General features: G+C 43.0%; 1 protein-coding gene across 5 annotated transcripts in view; it reads right to left on the bottom strand.

The window, feature by feature from the left end:
• ZSWIM7 (zinc finger SWIM-type containing 7) overlaps positions 1–12,943 on the bottom strand; it is a 536,971-nt gene that overhangs the window by 59,277 nt on the left and 464,751 nt on the right. Inside the window, exon 5 of one of the 5 annotated variants that reach the window (XM_085649261.1) lies at positions 3,094–3,185. The exons of the other annotated variants lie outside the window; for them this stretch is intronic. Within the exon in view, the coding sequence (XP_085505387.1) occupies positions 3,094–3,185 (92 nt within the window). The remainder of the gene's footprint in view (positions 1–3,093; positions 3,186–12,943) is intronic. 5 annotated transcript variants of the gene reach the window in all.

Genomic DNA, 12,943 nt, shown 5'->3' on the forward strand with positions numbered 1-12,943 from the left:
AAGAACGTCTAAAATAACAGGTGAAAGAATGTATGCTGAATTTACACTTTTCGGCTTAGAGAGGCACTGAGACAACTGGGATCTAAAATACGTTGCTTAGTTATAAAGGTTAACAAACAGGATTCATCCTTAGAACCCTGTGGAAGCTGGCTTCATTACATTTAATTAAGGCACAGCACTGCAGTTAAAAAACCTTGTGTCAGCTAGCAGTTCCACAGCAAAGCACACAGACAGGGTCTGCTGGCTTTTAGGTCCGCATGAAGGGATACATCCTGGTGTAAAGTAAAAAATAATAATAATAATCAACAGAGCTTGTTGTGTTTTTAATGCTGAGGGAAGTCGTTCAGTATTCTGGATTTCCTGGGTAACTGTATATTTATATATCCGTGCAAGTTTACAGATACCCCACTTTAGGTATCCTGCGGAGGCCGCCTTAACTAGGAGGATTTCAGCAAAGAATGTAGGCGATTCCATTTGATATTTAAAATTCTCATGTTTTTGAGTCAACACAAAAAGTACTGAGAAACAAAAGACAGAGTGCTGCTAAGGTACTGCATGCAGTACTCGCCAATAATGAAATGATAACTCATTCCGTGGTTATGCTCTACACTGTTAGCATGGGAATCTAGTACCTTGAAACAGGTCACCGCTGGAAGAGCAGCAGAGGGTATGCTTGAAACCCAGTCCTACATGGCCAGGCAAGTATTAAACTAAATTCCCAAAGTCGAGGACCCTACTGTCACGTCTTGTCACAGATGTCAGGGTAGTGTTTGTCTGTGTTACAGTCTAAAAACTATAAAGCAATTGAAACACAGGGGTCCCAGAGGATGCTAGGTCGGCTGACGAATCACTATTGAATGTCTAGGGCTTCCAGTATTGCTAAGCTAAACTCATTCTACAAATATCTGCACTTTTTTTAGTTCCTCGGGCACCATATACCAATATCCAGTTTTTCTCCCACACCACTCTTTCTTCCATGCCCACACTTCTCTGCACTTGAGACTAAAATTAGACTAGGTCGGACAGGCATCCTGTATTTGCCAGGCCAGTCCGGTTTTAGGTCTTGCATAGATAGTGCATGTGCTGTCTCTTGAAGACATTTTGTTTACTATTTTATTTATTTATTTGAGTTTTATATAGCGCTGCCTAGACCGGGAGGTATCAGAGCGCTTTACATGAGGATCAGAGTTACAGGCAAACATGTTACATTTGTTCAAGCGCAATCGAAACATAGGAGACAAGGAAAAAGCAGAGTTACAGAAATTCGATGAGGGGGGGGATGGGTGAGACAGGGAGATGGGGAGATAGGGAGAAACTGTGCCCAAAGTCTGGCTGGGTATGTGATGGTCAAGGGGATGAACCAAGGCCGATCTCCTTAATAGCTGAACAGAGCAGCTCCACCGGGCGTCGGACATAATGCTCGGACTCTGCTGTCAGGAGAGTGATCAGTTGTACTCAGAGATTGTCAGATTAGCGCGGGGGAGGGGGGAAGAAACCATGGCCTGAATGAAATCCAGATGCCATCTTGACGTCAGGCACAGTCCTGGTAGGGTTATGTAAGAAAAAGTTCAGCTCGGGGAAAAAAAAGTCACCACTGGCAGCCTTGTTAGGGTCAGGCACCAATCACCCTCAGCTTCGAGTAAATAGTGGCCCCAGGGACCCCTCTCCACACCATACGTGTGTCATGTACTACAGTACTTTACAGGGAAGGATGGGCCAGTCTCCCTTAGCTCTTAAAAGGTCACAAGATCTCCCAGGCGTCCACAGGCGATCGGGAGTAGCGCAGTCCCTATAAGCCCACTTGGACGCATCTCCCTTCATGGCAGGCCAGCGCGGTAGAAGCTGCCATTTTGCGTCGCGGGGGGTGGGATCAGGAGGGGATGGGGGGCAGCAGGGGGGCGGGGAGGGGGCATCTTCCCCACCACCTGGAAAGTAGCATCAGTGCCGCCTCTCTTAAAGAAACCCACTCTTAACAATCTAGACCCCAACAACTAAGGTCCAGTAGCAAAACTTCCCTATCAGGCCAAATTAGAAGAAAAAATTATGAATTTCCAACTCTCCTCCATCATCGAGGTTAATCATCTCCAAGACAATTCGCAGTTCGGCTTCAGAAAGAACAACAGTACCGCAACTACTCTACTTACAGCTACGGAAGAAATTAGATCTTCTCTTGACAGTGGGGGCAATGCAGTTTTGATCTTGCTGGATCTCTCAGTGGCCTTCGAAACGGTCAATCATGAGTTACTGGATGACTGTCTGCAGGATCTAGGGATTGATGGGTCCGCATTGGGGCTAATTAAATCTTTCCTTTCAGGGCACCAATGAGTGGAATCACTAGGTGCTTTTAGCTCTGAGCCTTTTTGACTCCCTTTTGGGGTTTCCCAGGGGTCATCATTGTCCCCTACTTTGATTAAACTTTATGTTACACCCTTTGCCTTTGCAATAAAATCATTCGATTTGTTCTTGGCATCTTACGCCGATGACACACAAATAATAGTCTCAACGACAAAAAAGGAAAGTTATTCTGGTAATACAGTTAACAGCTGTATGCGTGCAAAGAGCAGATGGATGGCCAACAATTGCCTGAAGCTTAACTCCTCAAAAACAGATGTTATTCAGTTCAGCCACAATCCGGCCATCTGGTCTTCTAGTTGGTGGCCCTCTGACTTGGGTTCGGCACCTACACCATCATCCAAAGTAAAAAACCTTGGATTTTTGCTGGACAGGGAAATAAAATGTAAAGAACAAGTCAACCTGACCACTTCCTCCTGCTTCTACTGGCGTGGAATCATTTAACAAAAAAACAAAAAAAAACAATGTCTTTTGGCTGATCTCTTGAAAACAGTGATGAACACCTTAGTTTTATCGCACCTGGATTATTGTAACAGTCTTTACATCAGCCTTCCAGAAGGGTCACTTAAGAAATTGCAGACCACTCAAAATGCAGCCTCAAGCTTCCTTATAGGAATTCCTTAATTGCAGTCAGTTAAAGCTTCCATCAGACAACTGCATTGGCTCCCGGCCTGCCACCGCATCACCTACAAGGCTCTTTGCTTAGCATATAACACACTCTATGGAAAAGTTCAGGCCTACCTCCATAATAATGTTATGCAGTACATTCCTGGCAGAACGTTGCATTCATGCTCAGCCAGTCTTTTGAGGGTTGCTTCCTTCAGATGTGCCACCTGGGGAGGAAGGAGTAGTTTCAGAATTACGGCTCTGCATTGGAACTGGTTGCTGCTCGAACTGAAAACAGCGCCTTCGCTCTCTGTTTTTAGGAAGGGCCTCAAAACGTGGTTATTAAATCAATGATCATTGCTGATATCTCACAGCTCACGTCAGCTCCTTCCTGCTCTATATAGCACCAAGATGCCTCCGGGTATTTGTGCGCTTTATAAGTTGTATTATTCATTCATTCATAATCACAAGATGTTGAGTCGGAGCTGGAACTCGAATTACTGATAAGGAAGGGCGCAGGCCTTTTTCTTCCAACATTTCACCGAAGACTAACAAATACGTTTTTGATACTTAACCTGCTAAGGTTCCCTTCATGTACTGGTGGGTGCCTCGTTGTTTAAAACATCTTCTTTATATCCTTAAAACAACAAGCTATTAAGAAAAACTACATCCTAAAATGGTAATCTCTTCACTTTCTCCAACTCGTGGGTGTCCAACATTGACCAACAAGGCTGATAAAGCATAATGATAATCACCTAAAAACACGTGCCTGTTGTGCTCATTCTACTTCAATGACAAACAAACATATTCAGATTATTTGAATTGTTTGACTACTTTTTCTATTCTTGACCAAAAACGTTTTCCTTTTGTAGCCAAAAGGAAAGCATTCATTGCTCTTTTACCCACAAATAATTTTTAAATTTGCGCAAAAACAGCATCTGCCTTCATGTTTCTGTCCTATACATTGCATTTTTTGGTTTAGTCCCTTTTAGGTACATAGTATTTCTCATTGTTTTCATATGCAAAACCTTATGTTTCGGAAAACATTCTCTCCCTCGCTTCCATGTTGTTCTCTCTTACCCGTGTGCTTTTGTCACCCTCCGTGCTGTTGCCCGCCAGGCCACCTCCCACTGTCCATGTTGTTGTTTGCCCCACCCTCTGTCCATGTTGTTGCTTGCCCCAACCGCTGTCTGTGTTGTTGTTTGCCCCCACCCGCTGTCCATCTGTTACTGGCCCCCTACCACCCTCTGCTTTGTTTCTTACCGCCTCCTGCCCTCCCTGTTGTGCATCCCCCCTCAAGCCCTGTTGTTGCTTGGCCAACTGTGATGCCCCCCCATTGTTGCTTGTCCTTTCCCGGTGTCCAATCTGGCTATTTGTCCCTACCTGCCCTCCTTTTGCTGTCCCCTCGTTGCTTACCCCCTGCTGTCCTCCTGTCACTATTCATGTTGCCTTTGCTCCCATCCACCATAACCTAAATAGAAAACGCTACTACAAATCATAGCCTTTTTTAGGTCGAGCATTCGAGACCTCTTGTATATGCTTTAGTATACACTTATTTGTGTATGTACTTTGTGGGCTCTGGAGATCAGCCATAGGACTTGTCTGCTTCCGCTTAGGCACTTTCTTTTTTGTTCAACTGTCTCTATTTAACTGTCTTGATAGAAAATGACCAGTAGAGGTCAGAAAAATACCAGAATGACTTTCTGCTGAGGGACTTTTTATTTTTCTGGCAACCGCCTCTATTTAACTTTTTTGATAGAAAACGAACAGCAGAGGTCAGTAAAATACCCAGAATCACTTTAGCATTCTCTAGATTCCAGCCCATAGAAATTGCTTTCCACCACCACCCGTAGACAATACTTTTTTTTCCAAATCTTGTATTTTCAGTGATATGACCACCGAAGGCCCTGATTTTATATTAAAAACAGAGCTTTGGACGATACCATTTCCTGCAGAAAGGTAATATTTCTCTCCATGTGTTCCCATACCTGGCGTGTTACGCAGTTTGGTTAAAGAACAGTAGATATTTCAGCACCCAGGCTAATGTGCTGCATAGCTAAATACATATAAGGTCCCAAAGGCGAGACCGATTGCATTGCAAATGCTTTTTTTTTTAATGTTTCAGCCATGCTGTGCGGCTGTCCAAACAGCTCAAAACATTGAAAAAGTCAACTGTATGCGTATGCGAGACCTATTGGCTTTGCCAATTCTTGTTGCCACCAGCAGTCCCGTTAGATTTCTGTATGTCCCGGTTTTCAGAGAGGGTCGATTGAAAACAGGGGGAGGCACGTTTTTATTCCAAAGCAGGACTACTTTGCCACTCCTATCAGAAAGCAATTTAATTAACAAGCATGACACCGATTCTTAAAAGTTGCATTTACCATATTGCATTAGTGCCTCGATGTCTCTCATTCTACGATGATAAGCGCTGTCATTTAAGCCCTTCTGAAACCCTCGGTTGATGTAAAATTGTCCTATATTTTACGAAACGTCTCGGAATTTGGTTTTCCAAATCTGGTCATCCTAGACTTGGATGGGCTTTATTATGATTCCGCGTTTTCACTCAAACTAAAATAATATTGATTTCACGTGGGGGGAGACTTACATGAAAGACTCAACACTTGACTAAACAGCTCACTCTGCTAGGTCACGGCAATCTGTTACAGCCCGTCTACTTCAAAGAGAGAATTCAGCTGCCCTTAGGCCCCGCCCAGCTACGCTGTTTGCTTAACTTCTGCCCACAAACACATATGACCACATACACACCAGTTACTGCAGAAACCAGCCAGGGGCTTACAACGACGCTGCTGTATATTATTGCAACTACACTGTTGCCTTCAACAAAAGGATGTAAACAATGTGAATGTAAAGGAAACCAGCTACACAGACCCCAGAAATCAGAGTACCCTTAAAAGAAATTTGACAACACTTGCATACATTTTTCGGACACCCGGATAATATAAAATGTACGCTACAGAGACTTTTTTTTAGGTCCAGCCTGGGGACATTGTTAGATGCCTTGCCAGACTCGTGCAATAAAAAAACACAAATACATGAAAAAATACATACATATATATACTCGACCTGAAGTCTGCGCGCGCGCGCGCGCACACACACACATACATACACACACACACACACACACACACACACACACACACACACACACACCCCATACCTGTTAGTCAGCCCTTTTCATCCCTCGGTATGTTAAACTTAATATTTCTTCTGCAGACCAGAGCATGTAGAAGGGTGCCGTAGGTCACCCATTGAGCCACAGGCTCTCTTCCATCAAGAGTGCCAGCATTTTGCTCATCACATGTGCATATCCATTCATAAAAATAAATGCACTTCCAGACCACAGCTGGTAGGCCTATACGTTGCCTTGCCAATTCGTTTGGACTTCCATTAAAAGTAACAAGCACTGGCAAAGTCAATAGGTCTCAGCTGTGGGGACTATTGAATGGTTTCCAGTTGCCTGAAACTAAATGCGGGAAAGACTGAGGTTCTTGTGGTTGGTAAGCAACCGTCTATCTGGTCCTCTGTATGGCGGCCTTCTGAACTAGGGGTGGCCCCTGTTCCTAAATCAAAGATAAAAAATCTTGGGGTCTGGTTTGATTCAGCAATGTCCTTCGACTACCAGATCTCGTCTCTGGCTGGCACCTGTTTTGGCATCTTCAAGATACAGCACAAAATCCTAAAGTTGTTACCAGAGTCGACTAAAAAACAGTTGGTAGTGTCTTGCCTGGACTACTGTAATATTCTTTATCTTTGAGTCTCTAAGGGCATAATAAAAATGTTGCAGAGGGTGCAGAAAACTACAGTCCGTATGCTCCTAAATATTCCTAGGCATTCCTCTCTGGGCCCTGCCCTTGCCAAGCTTCACTGGCTTCCTATTCAGGCCAGAGTGGCTTTCAAAGCCCTATGCTTCTGTCACAGAATCGTAAATTTGAAAGGTCCCCGATTTCTGTTATTCCTGATCAAACTTTACTTGCCAAATCGCAGACTCAGATCCTCTGGAGAGGACGATACTCAAAGTGCACAGAGCTCATTTGGGTGGCAGCTCCTTCAGTCTGCTTGCAGCAAAGATGTGGAACGTCCTCCCCTTAGACGTTGGATTGCAGCGTACAGAAGTATTGTTTCGTAGAAATTTAAAGACCTGGTTCTTCAGGCAATCCATGGTCATCTAATGACTATGGCTGGCTCAATGAACACTCTGTTTGATGGCTTAGGACAAAACCTAGCGTATTGGAGTTACCAGGCGCTTTACAAAATTGTAACATATCATTATGGCTTTGCCAATGGTTAATGCTTATGCGGTGCAGCATAAGGAAAACAAAATTTGAAAAAACAAAAATGGGTCATGACACGCCACACTCATAGCATGCATACGTCATAACATTATTTGGTGCCCTTGTCATTCTGTAGGCGCACACGTGTGATGACGTATGCATGTGGTTACGTTATTACGTACGTGCGCTCAAACATACTACATGATGTAGACACCATTTAAAAAAAATAATTCTTTACTTATGGCAGTCTAACCTTTTTGGGATACACCACAGGAGGTCTTTCCCACCTAGACCGCTGCCTGGGAAGGCGAAAAATAAAAATAATTTATATACCTGTTCTATGTGCACCTGCCTCCTAGGAAGCATGGATACTGCATCATTAAAATTGTATGCAATTATATCTTTTTTAGTATTTATAATTGATAATGCAAGCTTATGGCCACCACATTTAGATAGCAGCATTTTTTATTTATTTTTGTGGTATATGATTGTAATAAAAAACTGGAAAGGAAATAAACTATGGAAAAATTAACCATGATTGCACAAGATAAAATAGATAAATTCATTAATATATATTGGCGCCGTTCCATATCTCTCTCGGAAAACCCTACATAGGAAATGGAAATCGACTAATAAATGGCTATACAACATAAATGTAATCACCTATAGACCTAAAAGCCCATGAAATGTGGACAACACAGGGAAACCTTACTATTATTGTGCAGTCAGTATGTAAACAAAATGTATTTACATAAAATGATGTTTATGGAAACCGTGTAGATGTTGCACATTGATGCCTCACTGCAACAGTCACATTCAATGTCTAGGAATCTGAAAATTGATTAAAGTTTGAGAAAACCAACTTTCCAAGGCTGGACCCATTAGCTCTGCCACTACCTCTCTATACTGGTGCTTGAAACCAAAGATGAGTCAAGTGTTTTTCTTTTTGTAGTTTCTTTGGGTTTAAATTTGGCACCAGGTGTTCTTATTTAGATCATCAACACGGGCAATCTTTCAAACATCACTATCCTTAGTATTGCATAGTAAAATAAACTGATTAATGCCTGCGCTAGCCTGAACACCCTCTTACCAGCCCTCCGAAATGACTCAATGAAGTTAGACAATAGAAATAGCATTCCAGAATCCAATATCTTTTGGATCACTGGAAGAGTCCAGGAGTTTGGGAACTGGGGTATCAAGGAGACAGACTATCAGCAGATGCCTTGAGTCCGGGTTGGACTGGGCCCTCTGAACCACAAATGTGTAGATGTGTTGCTCTGTACCTGAAGCCATTCAGTGGTCAGAGCAGCCTCCTTGTTCTGTAGAGAAAAGAGACATAACGGACCCCTGACCTTTCGATCGTCCCGGATAAAAACTTCTACCGACGTGCTCTGAAATCAGCCAAATTGTGGGTCCCGCATTGGGTGGAGATGTGGTGCTTCTCACATGACCAGCAAGTTAGGCACCTAACTCCACATACCTCTTTGGCATTATGCTCTAGAACCGTAGAAAATTCAAAGCAGACATTAAAAATCATCAATGCGTGTAGGAAAAAAGGTCTGCCCCCTGTTTGTGTAAGAGGTCTTCCAATGACACCAACTGGGATTGGGCCCAAAGGTAACAAATAAATAGTGAGACTGCAAAGGGATGGCTGTCGACCGAGAATAAAAAAAAAACACACAAGTGGGTCAGCTGAAAGGGGATATGAAGGTATGCATCTCTGAGGTCCACTGACACTAGAAAGTTAGAGGCCATTATTATAGACCGAATGGATTGCAGGATCAACATTTTAAATTAACAGCCCCACACAACAAATTTGTTCACCACCACCTGTGACTCGATGGAAGTTCTCTAATAGCTTCTGTCTCAAAAACTGAATGTAATGCGCTCCTTAACCACACACACCATGAGGCACCAGAAACACTAACTAATGACAGTAATACCTGATTACAGGGAGATGCCTTCTGACTCGCTAAAGAGTAGAGACTGAGGCTTTAACACAGTAGTGCGTTGATGGCCAAAGGATGAAAGGAGGTTGAGTGTGAGTGTTGAGCAAGGAAAGTATAGCAATGAGAAATATGTTGTGTTACAAATACAAAGAATGAAGAAACTAAGTAAGGACGGCTGAAAACAAAACTCCCAAAAAGCTAAGATCCAAAGGTTGTCAGAGCCTCGGGTAAAAGCACGCTTTTGGGCACCCCACCACCCCTAAAAGCACTGTCATTGTTTCGGGCATTTTTTGAAAAGTGGCAGCCTCTTGTGGTGGCGCCATAAGTGAGCTGCCTACAGTCAACCTAATTTAGGTATCACCCCAGAAGACAACACAAGAGTCCAAAACAGTACACTATAAAAACCATGAGCATAAACCAACATAGACCGTACGGATGCAAGACCCACTGCTCATATAGAGATCCACCAGGACTCCAAAGCGACAAACAAAACTGCCATGGGTCAGCTGTAGGTCTGTAAGACCAAAACCTGCAGAGACAGCCAATGACATAGTTCACATCAACATAGATAGCCTGGAAAGTGACAATATTACTTCCGGGCAGTGCACCACTATATAGAGAACGGTCCCCCTACATAACGAAATCATCCACACTCGTTCAGGTAAGAGGAAGCCTGCTTGACACTGCTTCTTAACACAAAAACCCCATTGCCTCCTCCTCCTCTAAAGAAAGCCTCCATTAGACAAACTCTCAATCGCTGATTGCAATTGGTCCCCAAGAACCGAAATTGTTGAAAACAGCATTTTTTTATTTTTTTAAAAACGCACAACATAAAATTCGCCTCATACATTTCAACAGCAAATAATATTTTGCCGTGAGCCTATTCCATTTTGGCCTGTCTACTTCCATTGTGGGCTGTTGGCTTAGCTGGGAGGTGGCCAAGACAGGCGTGTGTCACCTATAGGAGTTCCTGAGAAGACTGTTATCATCCGTGTAGTTTTATTGTCCTGCTTGCCTGTTCTATTCCCATGTTACGCTATACTCTAAGATTGGGGAATGTTAGTGTATTCCATATTCTGATTTTATGTTGACCTCTGAGCAGCTGCTGTGCGTTTCACATGTATGATGCATAAAATAAACTTTGCTCCCACCTTTTAAGGGTTGTTCTTTTCTACATTTAGCAATAAGTGGGCTTTCTGACTTCATAACAGTTTAGGGGCAGGTAAGGGTATTGGGTGGAAAGGATGTTTTTAGGATTTATGGGTGTGTAAGGGTATTGGTGGGAAGGGTATTTTTAGGGTTTAGGGGTGATGTTAGGTTAAGAGTTGATAATGGAATAGGGTGGTAAAATAAAAAAATTGTGAAGTTTGGGGGGCTTCCCCAAATTAAAAGTAAAATAATTATATATATATACTTACTATTCCTGGTAAAGGCATATGCATGGTAAAGACCTCCATGGTAAAGGCATTGTGTGGTAAATGCATTGAGCGGTAAAGACATGCGATGTTCTGTAATACATCCACGTTCTGCGTCCGAAGGCGTATTAAATACATAACACTCCAGTATGACATCTCGTTCCACAGATAAATAAAGTGCCATGGAGCAGAGAGGGAAGACTAAGCTTCTGGCATTACGTGGGTTGAGTTGGAAATTAATTTTGCCATTCATGGCATACATTTCCTTCAAGCAGGTTCAATCTGCGCTGCCACCCAAGGCCTAGCAATACACATCATTGAACATGTATATGGACGAGCGCATATGTAGCATCAAGAGAGGCGCTTTCACAAAACAGGCAACTACATAGGATGGGTAGGCAGCGACGACTACTGTGTACTCAGTCAATGTTGATCATGAACGTTAAGAATAATTCTGAAAGGCAATGATTAGAACTTGCCATCTTCAAATACTGTGGTAAGACTGAGATGGTGCTGGAGTAGATCAGTTCAGTGGTAGCGGGCAGGGAATGGGGGTGGGGGTGGTGGAATGGGGGTGGGGGGTGGATGGTGAGGTTGAATAAAACACAATATCTTTTTTTCAAACTTACCTTTGCACGGCCGCCGTCTCTCCTTCGTCGTTGCTTCTCTTCCTGACGAGCACTGGAAGCACACAGGCTCTCCTATGCAGCATGGTGATTGGTCTGAGCACCGTGGTTCGGTGCTCAGATGGGGACTGGGAGCCTGGGGATATTCTCCATCCAGGCTGTGTATTACAGCCCAGTGGAGCAAATGCTAAGGTTGCATGACTGTTTGGCCAGCCCAAAACAGTCAGCCAAACCGTCATGCGCACTTATTGTGCACAAAACACTCCTCCTACCTGTGACACCAGCCACGCACCACCCTAACCCAGCCCTGCGCTACGAAAAATAAAATGATAGACACGATGTTATCACTTTATTTTTTCGTTTTCCACTGCTCTGAGAGCAGTGGGGCGACGCTCTTCCGCCTTAGCTGAGGAGCCGCCACTGGATCATTTGCCATCATAGGCCTACATGGCGGATTTCACACTACAAGGAAGTACATTGTCAAATTTGAGGGGGGAGGATAGTTTTCTTTTGTGATTTTGGCAATTCCCTTCGTATTGTCTTTATTTGCTTGCATCTTCTGAACTTGTTATAGGATACTTACTGTTCGATTCAACTTCAGGCCCATTGGTCTATTTGTGACGTACACACAACAAATATGAAAATATAAACACCGGTCTACCCACTGGTCTGTGATATGCACAGAGTAAAACTGATCAACTGAACTACGTGCATTGTGCATATCCGACTGTCGATTGCATGCTGTGAAGTATTTTATCCAATACCAACACTGGAGGTGGGCCGGAAGCAGTAAAGCTAGGCCGCTAATCAGATATAACAAAAAAACTGCTAATACATACCGCAACTGCTCTTCTATTTCAACTTTTTTATGAGAACACATTTTGAGATGAAACAAAAAGTGTAGAAGACCTTCGTTTTCTTTCAATTAATCAATGAATTTATTTAATTTTTTCATTTATTTTGACTTCCATTTATAAGAATGATTTGTAACTTCAACTGTCTATTAGTGACTAATTTTAAGAAATTTCTCCACACCATTCATTGAAACACATCAAGCATACTTGTCAGACATCCCATTCATTCCTATAGTGTCATCATACACATACATTCCCGACACATTCTAAAATAAACATATCCCGCAATTAATTGATGAACAAAACAATCAAATTTTTCTATTAGGACCACAGAAAGAATATTTTTTAGCTAATTGGTCTCAAAAGTTGTTGGGTTATTCAAAATTTCTTGTGGTCTCTTCACGAGGTCTACGCGTTTTGAGACCCATTCTTTTCTGGGGCTCTCATCAGGACCTCTAATGGAAACTTGTTACGATCAGCCGATCTAACGAAGAAAGTCACTTGTTGAAAATTCCGTTGTAGAATCAGGAAGGAGCAACGCGTTGAAACTAACGGCGAATCTTTGTTTTAGCGAAGAGTTCGCTGAATGATCTGATGGCGTCTTATTCGTAGATAGAGGAGTGTTAATGGCCTCTTTTGTACTCGTGACCAACGCCGACTCCACCCCATTTGAATACCGCGAAAGACGAAGCTAGGATACAGCCCCTAAAAGAATTGGAAGACCATTCCAGTTCGAGTACAAAAGAGGCCATTAACACTCCTCTATCTACGAATAAGACGCCATCAGATCATTCAGCGAACTCTTCGCTAAAACAAAGATTCGCCGTTAGTTTCGAAGCGTTGCTCCTT

Source organism: Triturus cristatus, chromosome 3_2 (genome assembly GCF_964204655.1).
Source record: "Triturus cristatus chromosome 3_2, aTriCri1.1, whole genome shotgun sequence".
In the NCBI taxonomy this organism is placed as follows: domain Eukaryota; kingdom Metazoa; phylum Chordata; class Amphibia; order Caudata; family Salamandridae; genus Triturus; species Triturus cristatus.